Here is a 22,534-nt window from a genome sequence, read left to right on the forward strand (position 1 = left end):
ATAAAAAACAAACATTTGTTTTGTTCTTTATTATTAGTTATCTTTAAACATTCAAAAAGTAATACACATAGAAAAGACTATGGAAAGATATGACACTGGAAGAGAAAAAAATGCTTTAAAGATACTGATATTGACCATATGATGTTGTAAGGCGTTTTAGAGAATAAGTCAGCACATCTTGCTCCTTCAACTAGTTCTTGATTTTTTAAATGTAAAACCGATATTACAGTTGCCCTTTTTTTTTTTTAATTGAGGTCCAGTGAGGTTAAATAACTTTTTTTTTTTAAGATTTTTTTTTTGATGTGGACCATTTTTTAAAGTCTTTATTGAATTTGTTACAATATTGCTTCTGTTTTATATTTTGGTTTTCTGGCTGAGAGGCATGTGGGATCCCCAACCAGGGATCAAACTCGCACCCCCTGCATTGGAAGGTGAAGTCTTAACCACTGGACTACCAGGGAAGTCCCGCCTTTGTTTTTATAAGAGATAACGAGGAATACTATTTTCTGATATATCTAGTCCTTTCGTTATCATTTTTCCCTAAAGCTTGTTTTCTATGGGAACTGACCTTGGTCACTGAGTTTTTGCTAATCTTTTTTTTTTTTTTAATTCTTTTTAATTAATTATTTATTTATTTATTTATTTATTTATTTATTTATTTATTTATTTATTTATTTATTTATTTATTTATGGCTGTGTTGGGTCTTCGTTTCTGTGTGAGGGCTCTCTCCAGTTATGGCAAGCGGGGGCCACTCTTCATCGCGGTGCGCGGGCCTCTCACTATCGCGGCCTCTCTTGTTGCGGAGCACAGGCTCCAGACGCGCAGGCTCAGTAATTGTGGCTCACGGGCCCAGTTGCTCCGTGGAATGTGGGATCCTCCCAGACCAGGGCCCGAACCCGTGTGCCCTGCATTGGCAGGCAGACTCTCAACCACTGCGCCACCAGGGAAGCCCGAGTTTTTGCTAATCTTAATGCTCTTCAGGAATATAAAGACAAGGCTAACAAGAGAGTAATGACTCCCATTTTTGGTGTACTCTGGGGAGGGAGATGGATTAAAGAATGGCTTCAATAATAAACACGTACGACTTTCATATCTGAATTAGAATGTAAACATTGTTTACATAAAAAACATGGAATGGATCAAATTTTTAAGGAAGAAATAAATTTTAAACTGTGCAACAAGTGTTGATGAGAAAATAGGACTCCACTAAATTTGCTGGAATAAATCTATTACATTCATTGGTTTGCCTGTAAGGTAATGGATGTTAGAAAGATTTAATTGGTTTTAGCAAATTTTTGATCTCATATATTATTACTTTTTATATAACCCTGTTTGAAATTCAAAAGCTGAATTTGTATCTTTCAACAGTATCAATTCTTTATCATAGCCACCTCCTGATCACCCTTATAAACAGAAGGGATCATTGGCAAGAAAGAAAAACAAACTTGTATTTGAAATTTATTATCATTTAGTTTAAAGGGCAAGTTCAATCATAGACCTTTTGCTGTCTGTTTGTTTAGATCTTCTGTCTGTCTTTTGGTGAGGAGAAGGGGCATTTAATGAATCTGTATTCCATGAGTACACCAAAAGGAAAGGACATGCAGGTGATGGCAGAAAAAAAGTGATGAAGTACTCATTTAGCGTGGTTAACCTGCCAGATACCCAAAAAGAGTCTGGCTGAATATTTTGCTCCAAAAAGGTATTTAAGTATCAAAATTACACTTAAAATTTAGATGAAAATCTAAAGATAAAGAAATATTTTGAACCTAAAAAAGAGTTCTTGCATACTTGTGCAATTCTTTTTCTTGCCGCTGCAGTTCTGATGATAGCAAAACATTTTCCTTTTTTAGAGAACGGCATTCGGCTTCCAATACATTCCATTCCTTTCTCAACTTCTCTAGTTCACCTAAAATAGTCCCAAAACACATTTGTTAATATAGGAACATAACTATTTTTTCCCTTAAACACGTAGATTTTACATGGCTATTCTTTGATTCCTGTTACTTCGCAGTGGCGCCTCAGGGAAGTTCCCATCACCCTAAACTTCAGTAATATTTTTTTCTCACTTCACTTTTATAAGACAAATAATTTTTAACAGTATTTAAATAAAATGTAAAATTGTAAAGATTTTCAATTTATTGTAGAGCTTACAGACCTGAAGAATGCTTATAGCCCCAATATAAAAACACTGCTTTATACAACCAATCATTGTCAAAGACAAAACTAGCCTGAATGGTTATTTTGTACAAGTTATAAAGTTATCGTTATCAAGAGTTAAGAGCTTTATGTAAAATACATTTCTTACCTTGTAGCCTCGTTGCTTCTTCTCTCTGCTGGTCCTCACATTGCTGACATCGAAGCTGAAAAGTATTTTGCAAACTCATGATTTCTTTCTCATATTCAGATGCTGCTTTCCGCCACCGCTCAAGCTCGGCTCGCACTTTCTTAAGCTCTTCTTGTAGAGAAGCAATGTCAGTGTCCCGCTCAGAGGCAGCCTTTTCTGCTGCTTGATGAAGGAGTAAAATTTCATCTCGGGCACTAAGCAATTCATCTCGAGTGCTTGTGATTTCACTGTCCTTCTCCTCCCGGAGATTCTCAATATTGATGTGTAACCTCTGCAGTTGGGCTACAAAAGTATATTTACTCATCATTTTCTTAGTCCATAGTAATCAGGAATAAAAGAACAGCCCATATGGGACTATAGTTACTGCATGGCCCAGGCTGTCAGAGCTGTTTGTTGCTTTTGATTAAACTGTACAAGCAATCCATGTTTAATGCAGAAAATGTCAAAATACAGAAACACAAAGAGAAAAAACCCCCAAAGTGATCTTTATTTCTCCCACACAGAGAAAATTGTTTCTAACATTTGGTACTTCCTCTCCTAGATTTTTTCTATGCATTTATACGCATATAAAAACAAAAATAGGGAGGGATCATAATAAATACAATGTTCTCTATGCGGCTGCTGATGAATATTTTTCAATAATAAAAACCAGCTATACTAACTTTTTTTTTTTTATACTAACTTTTTTGACTAATCCTTTATTTTAGACACTTGAGGCTGTTCAGATTTTAATTACTCTAGACAATACACCTTATAACACAATCTTGATTTTTTTTTTTTCCTTAGGGTGAATTTGTAGACATAGAATTGCTTGGTCAGAGCGTAAGCATTAGTAAAACCTTTGATGTTCTTGACTCAGTTTTCTGTTCAAATGTCAATTCCTTAAAGAAGCTTTCTCTGATGGCTTATCTAAAAATAGCCCTCTGTCATCCTCTAGCCCTTTACTCTGCCCTTACTGGACATCATATTATATACTTATTTGCTTATTCATCTTTTCCACTAGACTGTACATCTCATGCGTGCTATCTCCAATACTAGAAGAGTAAACAATCAAGAATTATTGGTTGAATTAATGAATTAATAAAGTTAATGAATATTGCCTAATGAAAGAGGTATATTTTTTAAGGATCTGGTCTTGTTGCCCTCATGACTTGAACTGGAAACAATTTGTATAAAATCATACTTGGTTCAGAACTAGAATACTGGTCTTGATTATAGTAACACAAGAAAATTATAGGTATAAAAAGTTCCGTAGGTAGAAAAGAAGAATAATTAAGATAATTAAGAGGATTTAAGGCCTGCGTAGGAAGAAGTTGCCTAATAAATAAACATTAAAGAAAATATTAGACCTTTTAAGTCTGTGGGAAGCGTTAAGAGGTAACAGGTTCAAAAATCTGAAAAGACACAACGGCCATGGATAACATGACCATGGACTTGTGGATAAAATCCTGAAATATACATGCTGGCACTAGAGAGCACTCAATGATGCCCACGTAAGACAGCTTTAAGACAAAAGGAAGCACTACATCATAGAACCTTTAGGGATAATAGCCCATACACAATACAGGATGGAAGTATAGATTCAAATCAGATTTATATAAACTAATGGATAATGGCATTAAACTATAAGAGTGTAAAGAGCTTTCAATTTAAAAAGATATACAACCTACCCTAGAAATTCTTGTTTGACCATAATACAATTTTTAAAAATAACTCACATGTCCCGCTCAAAAATAAGAAAACCCAAAAAGAGGTTTTTCTTTGGGATATTTTAGGGCAAATATCATAGGCCTTATACAATGACTCCCCATTTCGTCTCAACAGAGATTACTTGTCTATTTAACTTCTTACCCTACCTCTCAAACTAAAATTTTAAAATAACATTGGTTCCTTCTTTGACAATGAAGGCAAATTAATTTTACTTTAGGAATTTTACAGTGGCACAGGAAAGACATCTCCTGGAGTATCTCACAATTATAACTTCAAAGTACCAGGAGCTCTGGTTCGAAGAAAACCCTTGACAGGCAGGGGTCTTTCGGGTCATTTCTGTAATGACCCTGTGATAGCCCATACAAAGAGATAGCAAAATGGTGGATATGAAGAGCAGCCTTTACCAATGAAGGGAGTGCAGGGACCACTGTTCTATTCCATTTGGTAAATAATTTTTTTTGCAGTGCAAGTGTGCTATGAGCATTAGAAATAACATCACCAACAAGCTAAAAGTGCTGATGCACAGAGCTACTCAAACTGATTTCCTGTCTGAAGGCCTCCTTTGTAGTAAGTCACTACATAACCCAGAAAATGACAGTCTTACCAAACCATATCTTCAATCTTCCTCTTCCCACTCCAAGTGGGAGGTACTACTGGAGTACTAGGGAATCTTCCCTTAAAAAAAAAAAAGGGGCCACAAAAAGCCCAGTTACAGTCTCAGATTCTAGGGAAGAATCAAAGCCTTGAAAAATGGGAACCCTTTGCATTCTTACTTTCCATTTCTTTTGAATTGCTACAAACAAAGAACCAATAACAATCCCAAATAGCCTCGGGTGTTCCATACCTTGAAGAACCTGTATTTGTTTACTGGATTCCTCAACTTGATTTCGATAGGCTTTTCTTTCTTCTTCCAAAAGAGCTAAAAGTAAAGCACAGTATATGTAATTTTGTGATTTAATGAAAATATTCAGAATTGAGCAGCTGGAAGGTTCTAAGAAATTCTCTCCTAAACCTCACTGAAGGAATCAAAAGTTAGGCAGTGTTATCAGTGTTAGCAGTTAGGTAGTTTAAAGATTTTTTTAGGAGCACAAAACAGTAGTAAGTAATAAATATATTCAACTGAGTAGTAGTTGTCTATACCTTGTATTGCCAAGATAACATGTGCTGTTCTTTACTTGAGAAGCATTCTTGATAGTTGTTAATCAGGATTTTGAGCTTAAATGTGAAAAACAGACTTAAAATCCTCACGTTCACTGCCAAGTACATAGTAAGTACTTACTGACAGGAAGTTCACAGTTCCCCGTGGGATGCAAATCTTCCTCCTGGTCAGGAAGGCCATTTTAGAGAACATGAGGATTCTAAGACTTTGTAAGGTACTAATTGACTGCAACTAGGTAACTGCTGTGAACACTATAGAAATGTAAGCTCTAGGGAATAGCACAGACTCCAACTGGCCTATGACTCTTATCAGTTGGGACATTAGAAAATTCTATACCTTAACCTTGCCTGGTTCCTCTCACTTACTGAAGAATCCATTGTAAAACTGCAGGGAATATAAATTTCCCTTATCTTATACTGAGTAGCTAATATTAGGTATAACTAAAACGTAGAAATTTATATTTCTATGTTTTTTCCTTTTGCTGTACTTAATGTGTAATTAACTTTTAAGATCTTTCATTGGTACAGGCCTTTCTGAATCTTCACAAGAAAGTAGTACAACTGTAACTCTCCTCACTTTACTGATCTGAAACATAAGCTCAGAGCGCATAAGTGATGTCCCAAGATCACATATCTAATAAAGTTGTAGATTTGGAAGAAGATAACCATGCCTCTGGACTTGGAAGTTTGGGGCCATTCAGTTATATCTTGTTGCTTTCACATCCCCTAAAGAATCAAAGTAATCTTGATCTCACCTTGAAGTTCAAAGCATTTTTGTTTACTTGCTCTAGCTAGTTCCTGGGCTTCAATCAATTCCTTCCGAAGATGCTGAATTTCTTGTTTTGCCTCAGTTTCTGACTGTGCACCCTGCAAGTCATCTGACAAAAATATGTTTATTTTAAAAGCAAGAGTTAGTATCATACCATAATCTCTACAACCAAAGATTAGCAATCTTTCTCATGTTTGGAACATGCATAGTTAACAGCATAGCACAACTAAGTTTAATAAAATTTAGAAGCAAACTGCATTAAGCATTTTAGTCATTTTACCTTGGAGAAAGAACACAAATATGATTAAATTATTTTAGTAATTCATGGCAATGGTACTATAACATACATACTAATATATACTAAATTATCTGTTTCACTTATATAAGGCTTATGTAGAGCTTATGAAAGGTTTGAAATTTAGTAGTATGATCATAATGCTATTCTTCTTTATCAATTTTGAAATTTCTTCATAACAAGTCAGAAAATTTTCACTTGGAACTTAACTGGAAATGGAAAAGCAGAAAGAAACTTTTCTTCAAGAAAAAATATTTTAGCATGATTTCCCCAGGTGTGGAATACAAAATAAAAACTAAGCTGAAAGCTCCACTGTGCTCCCTTCATCATCACTGTTTCCTCAACACTACATACATAACAAGCAAATATTTGCTTAATTATCATTATTATTTAAAATTAATTAATTAATTAATTTTTGGCTGTGTTGGGTCTTTGTTGCTGCGCGTGGGCTTTTCTCTAGTTGTGGCGAGCGGGGGCTACTCTTTGTTGCGGTGTGCAGGCTTCTCGTTGCGGTGGCTTCTCTTGTGAAGCATGGGCCCTAGGCACGCGGGCTCTAGAGTGCAGGCTCAGTAGTTGTGGCTCGCGGGCTCTAGAGCGCAGGCTCAGTAGTTGTGGTACACGGGCTTAGTTGCTCCGCGGCATGTGGGATCTTACCGGACCAGGGCTCAAACCCATGTCCCCTGCACTGGCAGGCGGATTCTCAACCACTGCGCCACCAGGGAAGCCCTGCTTAATTATTATTATTTTTTTAGAAATTTATTTATTTTATTTCAGTTATTTTAGTTTTGGCTGCGTTGGGTCTTCGTTGCTGCACGCAGGCTTTTCTCTGGTTTTGGCAAGGGGGGGGCTACTCTTCGTTGCCATGTGCAGGCTTCTCATTGCGGTGGCTTCTCTTCTTGCGGAGCACGGGCTTTAGGCATGCGGGCTTCAGTAGTTGTGGTACACGGGCTCAGTACTTGTGGCTTGTGGGCTCTAGAGTGTAGGCTCAGTAGTTGTGGTGCACGGGCTTAGTTGCTCCGTGGCATGTGGGATCTTCCCGGACCAGGGCTCGAACCCGTGTCCCCTGCATTGGCAGGCGGATTCTTAACCTCTGCGCCACCAGGGAAGCCCAACCCTGCTTAATTATTAAATGATGTAACCTAAGTGATTTTATCAAAATAAATTAGAGCCAGCATTACATCTCAAATAAGCTCCCTCCCCTAATTCTTTTCTCTCTAGTTACTCTGCTCATCATCTTTCATTGTATTAGAACTTTCTACTACTGAACACTGCCTGAAATAAATGTATCATCAGGTAGGCCATATTCTTCTAGTACATTCTATTTGACTACTACTTTGGTTTACAAACAACTCAGGCATAACAACTTCAATCTATCAAAAAAGAATTAAGAATGAAATTTCACAGTGTAATCACTGCAGGTCTTAGATATTACAAACCCATGTTTTCATCTTCATATCTTACTTCTCCCTGTCAAAAATCTGACTCTAGGGGCTTCGCTGGTGGCGCAGTGGTTGAGAGTCTGCCTGCCAATGCAGGGGACACGGGTTCGAGCCCTGGTCTGGGAAGATCCCACATGCCGCGGAGCAAGTAGGCCCGTGAGCCACAACTACTGAGCCTGAGCGTCTGGAGCCTGTGCTACCAACAAGAGAGGCCGCAATAGTGAGAGTCCCGCACACCGCGATGACGAGTGGCCCCCGCTTGCCACAACTAGAGAAAGCCCTCACATAGAAACGAAGACCCAACACAGACAAAAATAAATAAATAAATTAATTAATAATTAAAAAAAAATCTGACTCTAGGTTCATCTATTTTAGCCAGTCTATCAACTCTTCCTTCAAACAGTCATGGTAAGGGTGGAGGCAAAGAGAGAGAGAGATTGAGAGAGATTTTCCAGTGGCAGGTGCATTGTCACAGCAACTACAAATCTTCTCTTTCAATATCACGCATTGGGGTCTGCAAAGGTTCTAGCTGCCCATCTCTGGAACTGTCATTATGTAGGACAACGTCCTTATTCTTAGGAGTATTAAAGCAGGAAGTATCATGATGCCTTTATCTTTTTTTTTTTTTTAAAGTTGATTTACAATGTTGTGTTAATTTCTGCTGTACAGCAAAGTGACTCAGTTATACATACATTTATTCTTTTTCTTATTCTTTTCCATTATGGTTTATCACAGGATATTGATTATAGTTCCATGTGCTATACGGCAGGACCTTGTTGTTTATCCATCCTATATATAGTAGCTTGCATCTGCTAATCCCAAACTACCAGTCCTTCCCTCCTCAACCCCACCTCCTCCATGGCAACCACAATCTGTTCTCCATGTCTGTAAGTCTGTTTCTGTTTCGTAGATATGTTCATTTGTGTCATATTTTAGATTCCCACATACAAGTGATATCATATGGTATTTGTCTTTCTCTTTCTGACTTACTTTGCTTAGTATGATAATCTCTAGGTCCATCTATATTGTTGCAAAAAGCATTATTTCATTCTTTTTTTATGGCTGAGTAATATTCCATTGTATATAGATACCACATCTTGTTTATCCATTCATCTGTTGATGGACATTTAGGTTGCTTCCATGTCTTGGCTATTGTAAACAGTGCTGCTATGAACATCGGGGTGCATGTCTCTTTTCGAACTGGGTATATGCCCAGGAGTGGGACTGCTGGATCATATGGCAAATCTATTTTTAGTTTTTTGAGGAACCTCCATACTGTTTTTCATTGTGGCTGCACCGATTTATATTCCCACCAACAGTGTAAGAGGGTTCTCTTTTCTCCACACCCTCTCCAGTATTTATTATTTGTAGACTTTTTAATGATGGCCATTCTGATGGGTGTGAGGTATAGTTTTGATTTGCATTTCTCTAATAATTAGTGATGATGAGCATCTTTTCATGTGTATGTCTTCTTTGGAGAAATGTCTATTTAAGTCTTCTGCCCATTTTTTGATTGGGTTGTTTGTTTTTCTGTTATTGAATTGTATGAGCTGTTTGTATATTTTGGAAATTAAGCCCTTGTTGGTTGCATCATTTGCAAAGTATATGTAAATATCATTTGCAAGTATCATGATGCCTTTATCTTACTTTCAAGTGGTTTGGCAAAAAATATCTACATAATATCCTTCAGTAGATATTTTCCTACTTGTATGTTAGGGTTTTTTTCTAAGCACTTTTGACAATTTGGGCTAAATAATTCTTTGTTTTGGGGCTGACCTGTGGATTGCGGGGTGTTTAGGAGGTTCATTGGTTTCAACCCACTAGATGCTAATAGCACTGCCTCTCAGTTGTAACAACCAAAAATGTTTCCATATATTGCCCAATGTCCCTGGGGGTATAAAATTGCCCCACCTTGAGGACTACTGTTCCATGTTAATAACTTTATAACAAAGAGAAAACAAATCTACACATAGGCTTCTTTCCCACAGAAGCATTGGTTAGTAATTCTGAAACTATTTTCTGTATATTCTAAAAATGTTTTAAAAAATAAATAAATTGTAGATAATGGCATCCAGGTTTCTCACTATTGGGAAAGACAATTACAGATATGGAAATACGAAAGACAATTAATTCTGTGGTGTAAGGTATGAATTAGAAGAAGATCTGAATGTATAAAATAGACTCTAATAGATCTGAATGTATAAAAATAAATAGATACAGAAATAAATATAGACATGTGAGGCAGTAAATATAGCCATACATGTATGTATGGATATGAATATACCTACATCTATTTCTTAACTCTGTCCACTCAAGTGGGCCTAGAAGTAATGAACACATCATATACTCAGATCTTGGTTTGTCAATACCATTCTCTAGTTTAAAAAACTAGGGCTCTGTGGAGAAATGGCTGATTTCAGGACTAAAGCTAAGTACAAGATGAATGTAGAACATCTTTTTTTGTGTCAGAAAGTAAGAAAGGACTCAAAGAATGATTGGGTCCAAAAAGACATAAGGGGCTCCCACTGGCCAAACATGAGACAATTTGAGTACCAAAATAAATAATGATAGTGACAGATGATAATCGACTGAATAAAACATGAATCCATGAATTCACACTGATATAGAAAAAGAAAGGAAGGAAGGAAAGAAGAAAGGGAAGGGAAGAGAAAACTCTTCCATACTGTAGAAAGCTTGCTAATAAATGTAGAAGGATGACAGAATTATGAAATCACTACTTGGCAACTATGATTATAATAAATGATTCAGGCAATCATCATAAGGAGACATTAAAGCTAAGAAGATAAATGTTTGAGGAGTGGGCTTCCCTGGTGGCGCAGTGGTTGAGAATCTGCCTGCCAATGCAGGGGACACGGGTTCGAGCCCTGGTCTGGGAGGATCCCACATGCCGCGGAGCAACTGGGCCCGTACGCCACAACTACTGAGCCTGCGCGTCTGGAGCCTGTGCTCCGCAACAAGGGAGGCCACGACAGTGAGAGGCCCGTGCACCGCAATGAAGAGTGGCCCCGGCTTGCCGCAACTAGAGAAAGCCCTCGCACAGAAACAAAGACCCAACACAGCCAAAAAAAAAATAATTAATTAATTAATTAATAATTTAAAAAAAATGTTTGAGGAGTAACAGGATATTTATTTAAAGTTGACATCATCAGCGACAGAACAATTCAACATCAGGTGCCTCCTGATGTGATGCCCAAAATTATTTCTGTTATATTACTGCCAAAGATGCACAACTTTAATCTAATCATGAGGAAACATAAGATACAACCAAACTGAGGGACATTTTAGAAAATGACCATGGTTCTTCAAAAATGTCAATGTCATGGAACACAAAGAAAAACTGAGGAACTGTTCCAGATTAAAGGGACTAAAGAGACATGACAGATGAATGCAACGCATGACTCAGGATTTTCTGAGGACATTATTGAGGCAACTGACAACACGTGAATAAGGTCTGTGTATTTGATAATAGTAATATATCAGCTTGTAGTTAATTTCCTGATTTTGAGTATTATATGGTAGTTATGGAAGAGAAACAGAAAACACACATGAAAATATTTAGGAGTAAGGTTATCACGCCTGCAATTTACTCTCAGTGGTTCAGGGAGAGGGAGGAGGAAGGAAGAGGGAAAGGGAGATGGATAAATCAAATTTGGTAAAATGTTAACAGCAAATAGGGTGAAATGTTAACAGTTGGAAAATCTGGATGAAGAGTATATGAGGTTCTTTGTTCTATTCTTGCAACTTTTCTGTAAGTCTGAAACTATATCAAAATAAAAAGTCAAAAGGATAATTTCTACATATATACATAAACAAATAAAGAAAATATGGCAAAATACTAACAACTGCTGAATCTAGGTGATGGACACATATGGAAGTTTTTGGCATTCTTCAATTTTTCTTGTGTTTGAAATTTTTCCTAATTAAAAAAGGTCTCTTGAAATTACCAATCCTAACGCTACAATCTTGGAGCAATCATTTCTCCCTATATTCTTATCCTTAACCTAGCTTCCCCTTCTGCATTCTATATTGCATTGTGACACTAGAGCAATTTTCTTACTGAGATCAAGAACCTACACTGCCGGGGCTTCCCTGGTGGCGAAGTGGTTAAGAATCCGCCCGCCAATGCAGGGGACACGGGTTCGAGCCCTGGCCTGGGAAGATCCCACATGCCGCGCAGCAACTAAGCTCGTGCACCACAACTACTGAGCCTGCGCTCTAGAGCCCGAGAGCCACAACTACTGAATCCCGCGCACCTAGAGCCCATGCTCCGCAACAAGAGAAGCCACCACAATGAGAAGCCCGCGCACCACAATGAAGAGTAGCCCCCGCTCGCCACAACTAGAGAGAAAAGCCCGTACACAGCAACGAAGACCCAACGCAGTCAATAAATAAATAAATAAATAAAATTATTTTTTAAAAAAGGAAGATAAACGAAAGCCTTATTGAGCTAAATAAAAACCCATTTTATTTAGATGTGCAAGTCAAATGGAAATAAATGTTTTTTAGGAACTATGATGAGGTGAAAAGATTAATAGAATCTGTTTTCCTTTTAACACAAATCGTGTCTTTAGAAGTGCTTGGTGTATAGTCTGGGCCAGGAACCAGCTTTTCTCAGACTAAGGCTAAATTCTATAAAAAGGTCTACACCACACAGTAACCCACTAAAGAACCAGCCGTGGCACAGAGAATACATGATACTCTAAATTAAATTTGTTGTCACTATTTCTTCGTAAGAGTGACTGGAGATTTAACTTAAAATCTGACCTTTGCTTTAAATGTGGGTGAGACACTCTGAACCACGTGGTAAAGAGCCAAATCAAAACATTTCTGCCTGAGTTCTATTTTGCACGTGCATGTCTGTTGAAGGCTAATGTAGCCATAACATCTGTTACCTCAGCAACTGATAGAAGTGACCTAGCAGAAGCAGCTGGCCAGGTGGGTGCCATCCTCTTTCTACTACTATCACCCATTCCTTTGGAATGGTCTGGTAGTTTAGTTGCAGGCTTGGTTGATGAGAACCTTCACAGTGGAGGAAGACCACTTTCTTGCTGTGGATATGTGTAGTCATGTGAGATAGTCCTAGGTGGTAGCCTATGAATTTAGCTTTGGCAGCAGCCTCTTACTGTTGATTCTCACCCCTTTGCCATTCCTTCTGACCAGCCGGGTTCCCTCTTGACAACTGGATCTTTTGTTGGCTCCTTTGCCCTTCCCATTGTTCTTCTCTTTCTCTATAAATTCCCCCTGCTATCACAGTCTATCCCTATGCAGAGAATTCCCAAACACTGTTACTGACTTCTTTCTGACCCAGTCTTATCTTTCTCCACATCTGCCCCACACAGCCTGTGTTGCACCACATTTTCCTACTGGTAAATGTTAATTCTACATTAAACATTAGTCCTATTTGTAAATGTCAGTACTATTTTAAGGAAAGGCATGGCGCCCTTTTCCCTCTTGGTGTACCCTGACTTATCTTTAACCAACACATTTGGGAAGCCCATTCTGACTACTGCTCCACTCCACCCCTGCCCCTAGCCAGGAAATTAGCTCTGCTCTCCAAAGTTTTCACCACACCTATTAAAACACTTATTACACTATCAACCTGTCTCCTTACTCCATAAGACTGTAGCCTCCTCACGTGTCTTATCTCTGTATCTCCTGGGCCAATAAATGTCACAGAATTAAATGAAAATGGCTTTCCAGTCCTAGTTTCTGTATCACACTTCCAACTGCATTTCTGGTTCCGAGGGTGACAATACAAAACGTCTGAACGTGAAAGGAAGAACTTTTAATAATTATGCTGGGACAACGGGTATAAATGGTTTCAGGCAAACCAGAACCTATGGAAAACCTTCCTGTTCAACATGTGCCAAACTAAAAACATCACATTGTCTTTCCACCACATCATTTAGACTATGTCCCTAGTTATTTACATGTCCTGCAAGTTGGCAGTTGGATCTAGAATCTTGATCAGATTCAGGTTCAGTTTTTTGTCACTGAATACATCACATGTAGTATGACACACTTTCAGGGTCATCTCAAATGATACTTCTTCCATGAATCGCCTTTCCTCCCCATCTTCTAAGATAAACAAAAAGAAACAAATATAAAATCTGGACATTCTTTCTCCTTTCTTTGACTCCTAATGGCAACAACCACCAAGAAACAGCTTATCATCTATACCTCTTCTATAGCCAATTTGTCTAGAAACTCCTCAAATCCCAAAGAGAGTCTTACTAGACTTTGAAACCACTGGAGTCTCTGGCACAATTCCCTAAATAGAGCAAAGTTGCATTAGACACTAATTGGACTGAATTCCAGTTTTCCTTTTGTCTTTTTTTTGGGAAATGATTTCAAGCATATAAAAACCTGCGGATCAAGCCACAGCTTTATTTCTCTCAAAAGTGGCATAAATTGGTTGAAAATAATTAATATTTCAGGAAAAATTACTACTGCTATCATCATTTCATTTATATCTCATGGTGAATGTTTAATCTACTTTAGATTCTTTTCCCAACCCTAGATGACTAACATGACAGGTAGCACATTATAATTCTAAAAAAAGATTGGCTGTTTTTTAAAAAGGAAATAATAAAATTTGAAAATAAAGCCAGGCATAGGGTTTCAATGAATAAAATAAAGGGGCTACTTTCTACAACTCTCAAGGTTAACACTGTGGTCTAATAATTTATACTCTTCATCTAAGAGAAAAATTCTGTCGGTCTACTGAACCTAATTACACAGACAACAAAACATAACCACATATACTCAAGCATAACCCAAGTGTTTCTAATAAATGTCAGTAAATACATTACTTTAAAGAATTTAGGACTTCCCTGGTGGCGCAGTGGTTAACAATCTCTGCCTGTTAATGCAGGGGACACGGGTTCGAGCCTTGGTCCAGGAAGATTCCACATGCCACGGAGCAACTAAGCCCGAGTGCCACAACTACTGAGCCTGTGCTCTAGAGCCCGCAAGCCACAACTACTGAGCACGCAAGCTGCAACTACTGAAGCCTGCGTGCCTAGAGCCCGTGTTCCAAAACAAGAGAAGCCACCGCAATGAGAGGCCTGCGCACCGCAACAAAGAGTAGCCCCTACTCGCGGCAACTAGAGAAAAATCCGCACGCAGCAACGAAGACCCAATGCAGCCAAAAATAAATAAATTTATTTAAAAAAAAAAGAATTTACACAACTCTTACAAAGAAAAACAATGGATAAAACAACCATTTAGGGCTATGATGACTTTCTTGGAGACTCTTCTAAAATTTGCCGCTTCTAATGGGTGATTTTTCTTCATCTAATTACTGACTGACTTAACAATTCTATTCTTAAAATCAAGCTGCAAAATCTTTCAAGAGGTGTTGATAAAAATACCACTTCATTAAACAAAAGTTGGCAATCATATAGGAACGTAAGGAAAGTTTTTGGGTTCTGTTTTTGTCACCTTAACTGAAAGCAAGGTTAGGGAAACTAACCCATTTTCATCAATGGCACTCCAAGCAATTACCAGTAGCATTCGTACACCCACCCTCCTTCCACATGCACCTTGTGTTTTCCAGTCTCTATCTCCTACAACTCCCCCTTTTATACCCTCTTCCTTGAGTCTGATTCTCTAGCCTATATCATGGGCACTTTTACAGATATAATTTAGCCTTCCCGTTGTACTCAAGGATTAAAAAAATTTTGCCCTGACATCTGGCAAAGTAAACAAATAAATACATTATTAACTGGAAAAGATCCACAACCAACAACTGCTTTTCCCTAAAAGATAAAGTAGGAAATATTTTTTTAAATCCCACAATCTTATTTAATTAATGAAAAGTTACCCTTTAACTGATAGGTTTGCCTTTTATTAAAAAAAATAAATTTATTTATTTAATTTATTTTTTTGGCTGCATTGGGTCTTTGTTGCTGCACACGGGCTTTCTCTAGTTGCGGTGAGCAGGGGCTACTCTTCATTGCAATGGGTAGGCTTCTCATTGCGGTGGCTTCTCTTGTTGCAGAGCACGGGCTCTAGGCATGTGGGCTTCAGCAGCTGTGGCACACAGGCTCAGCAGTTGTGGCTCGCGGGCTCTAGAGGGCAGGCTCAGTAGTTGTGGCGCACGGGCTTAGTTGCTCCACAGCATGTGGGATCTTCACGGACCAGGGATTGAACCCGTGTCCCCTGCATTGGCAGGTGGATTCTTAACCATTGCACCACCAGGGAAGTCCCCGGATAGGTTTGCCTTTGTTAATCACCATCATTATTATTATTATCAGTATCTTCATTATGGGGCTTAACATGTTATGTTCCCAACAACATAGTAAGTGATCTACTTGTACTGTTTCATTTAATCCTCACAAGAATCCTATGAAGTTGGTTTTCCCCAAATCAACAGACCAAAAGACACTGAAGCACAGAGGGGTTACGCAATTTGCCCAAGGATATATTACAAATAAATGGCAGGGGCTTCCCTGGTGGTGCAATAGTTAAGATTCCATGCTCCCAATGCAGGGGGCCCGGGTTCGAATCCTGCTCGAGGAACTAGATCCCACATACATGCTGCAACTAAGAGTTCACATGCCACAACTGAGATCCAGCACAACCAAACAAATAAATAAGTAAATAAAAAAAAACCCCACAAATAAATGGCAGAGCTGGCACAGAACTCAGAGATCTTTGGCTCTTAGCCTCTTGGCTAGAGCCTGTCACTTTCCTAATGCTCTTGTGGTTTTATAACTTTGATGTAAGAGGTCTATTATTAATTCATTCAACAAACATCTGAGTTCTTCCAAATATCTGGCATTGTGGTAGGGAAGAGGATACAAATAAAATCTAAAGCAGACGGACACACAAGATTACAAAAGCACTAATAACATCTGAATATAATTAACACAGTCATAAACACTATTTACAGGAGTTACTCAGTTTTCCTGGGTATCTCCCTTGTATACCGGAGGTATACATGTTATTAAACTCCTGTTGATGTTGTTTTTTTCTAAAAAAAAAAAAAAAATGACCACTTATAAATCAATCTGGATTTGGCTGCTGAAAAGCTTTCTGGGAGATTTCTGCAGTAAAAAAAGATCATGAGAACAGCTACTTCTTTACGACGGGTGTCCCTTCCTCATTCACCTCCCTTCTTGTTTCTGTGTGTCCCCCAAAGGCCCAAGGTTCCCAAACTTTTTCAGGATCAGCAACAACATTCTATGCATTAATGGTCTTACGTTTCTGAGAAGAATCAGAAATGCTCCAAGATGAGATTTCTGGTCTGTACACACATTAACTTAGATTTACTATTACCACACTAGAAAAAAGGTATGTCTCGTAAACACCAAAGGTCACCTGAGAAGAGTGCGGATCGGTAAGAATACTGGAAACTATTATCATACTTAAAAACAGGTTGGCAGTTGGTTGCCCGGGCCAGTAATTCTCAGGGCTTCCCTTGGTACGGGAATTCAGTCAAAGGTGGCTCAGAGAGCCATGTCAGCTTCAGTATCCATGGGGGAGAAAAGAAGGCCATGATGCCCAGACTAAGGAATTCGAGAGAATCTGGGTAATCTCTTGGCTAACCAACCCCAATGCCAATCATTATACAACTAGGAGAGCAGCAGGATCATGCAGGGTGAAACTAAGGCTTCCTTATATAATCCAAAACTTAGGGTCTGTACTGGGAGATCCCTTAACAGCCCAGCCAGAAGCAAAGGCATTTCTATACAAAGAAACCTCCACAGGCTGCTTTTGCTGCTAATTTCCGAGAGTTGCCTGGTATTGGTCCACTGCTACTAAAATGCGTAACCTAGTGAGCTGAACTTATATGTCAACTTTTCTTGTGTACAATAAGGCAATTATAAAAGAGACTAAATGCTGGGTGGGAGAGGGAGGGGATATGGGGGTATATGTATACATATATAGCTGATTCACTTTGTTGTACAGCAGAAATTAACACACAACATTGTAAAGCAATTATACTCCAATAAAGATGTAAAAAAAAAAATAATAATTTTCTCTAAATGAGAAATGGATCAAAACACTTAAAAGTGAATCTTTTGTGTGGCAGCTGTTGTCATGATTGCAAAAAAAAAAAGGAGACTAAATGCTGACAATCACAGATTTATCAATAAGCCATCCCCAAGCACTTTATTTTAAAAACACTTTTATAAATGCTAATTTAATTCCTACCCATTTCATTCTAAACAAGTAAATATCAAATAAATGTACTTCTTATTTAGAAGTGACACAAGTGAAAGAATTTATTATATGCACTGCTCATCTTAGCCCCACCCAAAATTTCTAGAAGAGTCCTAAGAACCTGGGGTTATTTACTAGAGAATGAGGAGGGCCAGAAAATGAGGAAATTTACAACTGCTACCATATGATAACAGAGCAAACAGGTAGTTCTTTCAAGAAAGTTAATATTTTTGGGCTTCCCTGGTGGCGCAGTGGTTGCGAGTCTGCCTGCCAATGCAGGGGACACGGGTTCGAGCCCTGGTCTGGGAGGATCCCACGTGCCGCGGAGCGGCTGCGCCCATGAGCCACAATTACTGAGCCTGCGCGTGTGGAGCCTGTGCTCCGCAAGGAGAGGCCGCGATAGTGAGAGGCCCGCGCACCGCGATGAAGAGTGGTCCCCGCATGCCACAGCTAGAGAAAGCCCTCGCACAGAGACGAAGACCCAACACAGCCATAAGTAAATAAAAAAAAAAAAAAACAAATACTTAAAAAGAAAGAAAGTTAATATTTTTAATCGTTTTTTAGTTTACATTAAAAGTGGTAATGGGTTTCTATCAGAGACATCAAGGTAAATACAAAAAAACCACAGCTGCATTTCACATTCTACCACTTATTGCCTTGCCTTCATTTAATTTTGATTGATACAAACTATTTTACAATTTAAATGTTTTTCTTTAAAGCACTGGCACCAACATCAACATTTTAAATTTTAGTTCCTGCTACTTTAGAGAACCTATCTTAATCTTTTAAGTTAAAACTTAGTTTTAACTAAAGCTTAAAACATCATATAATACATGATTTTGTGGCAAAGGGTGAATCTGATGCCCTGGTTTAAAATGTCTTAAAAACAAGTTAAAATACCTTTTAATAGGGACACTTTAGCAAAGGGTTCATTTAGGTCTTGCTCATCCATTTGGGCGTCTACAGAGGGGGGAAAAAGATAATTATAAACAGTAAACTCTATTAGCAAGCTATCATTATCAAAATAAAAAACTGAAATTTATACAGCTATTGTATTTGGATCATTGAAAGTAGCTTTTAAATTTATCCAAGATTCAAGGGAGTGACTTGATAAATAGAAGTATTGCTTTTTCCCTCAAACACAAACTTTGAGATCTCCACCCACATTAACCTGCATACCTAAACTGCTTGGTAGGTAACAATAACATCTACAGATTTATAAATATTAGGTTAAAACTGACCTGTAGTGTCGTCACTACTTTTCTCCTTGCTTGGACTCAGAGTATCTGATAAATCAGATTCCTTTGCTCTTGCCTGGTTCTCTAAGAAGAAAAAAATAAATAAATAAATAAAAGTAGAATCTCTTTACAATTAAATAGCTTATATCAATAAAACTGCTTCAGGCTATGCGTGCTCTAAATCTACTGGTATGCAAAATACTTTTAAAATTAACTGAGGTCACTGGATCTCTTACTTCTTCACCACTCTAGTCCAAAATGGAATGCTGCTTATTACACGTAGCTCATATTAAATTATAATGTGGATCATGATTGCTGTGCAGAGGAGGGCTGGGGCTTTTGTTCAAGGCTGTCCACTGGCCAACTGGAAACAAAACTGAAGCAAGCTTTGCTAAAGTATTCAGAGACCTGCAACAAACATAGCAAAATTCCCAGGACAATGTGGATACCGTATGAAGATGATGAAAGAAAAGGATTCTATTATATAAAAACACTAGTTAGGTTGCCTTAGTAATATTTATACTCATGATAAAGACTCTTTTTAAAAAAATCACCATTGTCTTTTATAAAAGTAACATTTAAAACAAGAAAAGTAACAGCCTTTTATATCTAAAGAAAGTATTACTGTACCTGAACCACAGGCCTGAAATTCTTTGCTTGAGTTGTTATTTCCTTAAACTCAAGGACCATTCTCACTACTTGGCCTATTCAAGCTATATTAAGATATAGCTTAAGCCCCATCACCTCTAAGGAAGTCTTTATTTCTCCAGCATGTTGCTCCTTTTTATTTATCTTCTCTGGGACATAGGGTTTTATAATTAATCATGTTCTATTTTATATCATTCTCTGTGTATACATATATCTTGTTTCCTTAGTGAGATTATAAATTCACTAAACATATAATTACTTTTTATAATGTTACGCACTTAACTATACTGTCTGTGGTAATCTGTATCAAAAATTTAAATGTGTACATTCACTTCTAGTACTTTTCCTAAGGAAATAATAGGCAACATATAGTATATATATATAAGGACGTTCATTGCAGCATTGTTCATTATGGAATGGAAAATGTCCAAGATATATTCACTACTATTAAGTAAAAGTAAAGTCTGTTAAGCCATGTATAAGATGACCCCCTTTAGACTGAAAATAGCTATACACTTAGCTATGAATTTTTTGTTGTATATATTTATTCAAGTCTAGAAGGATCTACAACAGAGATACCATGGTCATTTCTGAAGGTAGGGATGAACATTTATTTTCTAACTTCACATTGTTATATATTGTTTGAAAAATTATAGTGAACATATATTGTTTTCATAATCAACTAAATCAAGAGATATTTTTCATTTTAGAAGCAGTCAGAAACATATCTAAAACCAATACTGTCAAAATAATTAATACAATATTAAAATATAACTTGTTATGGCTATTCCATGTAAGAATACGTTAGAACTTATGGCTTCACTTGTGAAATGAATGATGGATTACAAGAAGCCTTTTGCTTCCTTTCTCACTGCCATTTCTAGTCAAAGGCCAACAGGGGAGAGACAGTGAGTTTAGAATAGAAGTGAAGTCACTGATTACTGAGGTCCATGGGAATCTAATCTGTGACCTCTGGTGCATTCACAGTGTACTATAGTCAGACATTTCTGAATGTACTAGTTTTGATCACTAAGTTACAGTCTCAAATAAGGCAGGCTAACACATCTTGCCTATATATAGAAAGAAAAGAAACCACTGTGGGAACAAAAAGGAAAAGACAAAAATGACTCTTTCCTAATTTTAATATTCTTGGCAATTTTATGATCAAGATATAGAGGTAAACCAAGAGGAACGTATTTTCAAAAGTATTCTTCTGGCTTAGAAGGAACTTTTATTTCCTATTTGGAGAAGTAGCCAGGAAGGTAAAATTGCCTTAGAGGTGGGACTATCTTCCATTAAGATCTTACTAGAATATAAGCTCCATGAGTGCAGGAATTTTTGTTTTGTTAACTGCTATAATCCCATTGCATAGAACAGTGCACAGTACATAGTACGTGCGCCAAAAAGAGGACCATTAGAGACACAATTTTACTTTGAGTAAGAAGGCAAGCTTTTAGCAAGTCAAGTCATGGTTCACCATTGTTGTGTCCTGATACTAGAGTTATTATATGGAGGCAAACGAAATCTATTCAAGATGAAACACAGGACACAACAAATGAGTGGTAGAGTCTCTACTGTTCAAAACATCTACTTTTCAGCTATTAAAAGTCATTACTAGCTGATTTTCTGTGCAATATTTAATCATTAAAATGCATACCAATAGTATATAGAAGTAAATGGAAGAATGGCTACCAACATCAATACCAAAATTGTTCCCAAACTGGCAAGTCTACAATAAGGTGAATATTTTCACTATATCTTCAAGCAGACATAACGACGGATGGGCAAGACAAACACAGACCACTTCCTACACCACTGGAACCATTATTTGCAAAGAAAGCAAGGTCAAGGATCAAGGGAAAAAAAAAAAAGGAGAACTAACATTTGTTGGACAACGGACCAGTGCTTCCTGCTTTATAAGCAATATTTCATTAAATTCCCACAAAATCCTCTAAGTTATATACTGTCAATCCCATCTTACAAATGAGGAAACTGAGGTTTAAAGAGCTAAAGTAAGTTGCCTCAGGGCACATAGCTAGTTACTGGTAGAACCTGGAATTAAAAGCTACTGTTTGACCTACTCTGTATTCTTTCTACTTCCACCTTGAAATCTACTGTAAACTGCAAGTTGAGTTAGGACTTAAATAGAAGGCATATGCAACTTATGATTACATTTTTCATTAGGTGAAATACCTGAAGGGAATACTACCAAGACTTGTAACAGCTGGTAATTGGCAATTTCCAACAACTGATATTTAAAATCAGTTTTAAATATCATTCCATTAAAAACACCAGCAATGAAAGCATTTAAAAAATAAAACAATCCAGCCAAACCCAAAAGAAAATACTTTATAGCCAGATATAAAGCATTTAAAATGTAATTTATTTCAGCCAACTAGTCTGTCACAAGGATTAGTGTACCTCTGCATGCTAACTGTGGGAAGTACCAGTAAAATGTTGACTGCTGATAGAAATATCTCTGGGTATATAAAACATCTGTATTATCATTCTTTTTTTTGGCCACGCTGCACAGCTTGCAGGATCTTAGTTCCCTGCCCAGGGATCGAACCTGGGCCCGGTCAGTGAAAGCTCCAAATCCTTACCACTGGACCACCAGGGAATTCCCTGTATTATTCTTTTTTTTTGGGCTGCGTTGGGTCTTCATTGCTGCGTGCAGGTTTTCTGTAGTTGTGGTGAGCGGGGGCTACTCTTCCTTGCGGTGCATGGGCTGCTCATTACGG

The 22,534-nt window shown here is 37.7% G+C and overlaps 1 protein-coding gene across 38 annotated transcripts in view; it reads right to left on the minus strand.

Moving 5' to 3' along the window:
• Positions 1–22,534, minus strand: part of SLMAP (sarcolemma associated protein) — a 149,499-nt gene that overhangs the window by 11,323 nt on the left and 115,642 nt on the right. For 23 of the 38 annotated variants that reach the window (XM_068557013.1, XM_068557010.1, XM_068557008.1 and 20 more), the window contains 6 exons: positions 19,149–19,229; positions 18,808–18,867; positions 5,969–6,091; positions 4,900–4,974; positions 2,307–2,627; positions 1,790–1,907 (listed from right to left, as the gene is read on the minus strand). In XM_068557013.1, coding sequence (XP_068413114.1) covers positions 1,790–1,907; positions 2,307–2,627; positions 4,900–4,974; positions 5,969–6,091; positions 18,808–18,867; positions 19,149–19,229 — 778 coding nt within the window. The remainder of the gene's footprint in view (positions 1–1,789; positions 1,908–2,306; positions 2,628–4,899; positions 4,975–5,968; positions 6,092–18,807; positions 18,868–19,148; positions 19,230–22,534) is intronic. The other 15 variants (XM_068557019.1, XM_068557017.1, XM_068557014.1 and 12 more) reach the window with 1 other exon arrangement.

This window comes from Eschrichtius robustus, chromosome 12 (genome assembly GCF_028021215.1).
Source record: "Eschrichtius robustus isolate mEscRob2 chromosome 12, mEscRob2.pri, whole genome shotgun sequence".
Classification (NCBI taxonomy): Eukaryota; Metazoa; Chordata; class Mammalia; order Artiodactyla; family Eschrichtiidae; genus Eschrichtius; species Eschrichtius robustus.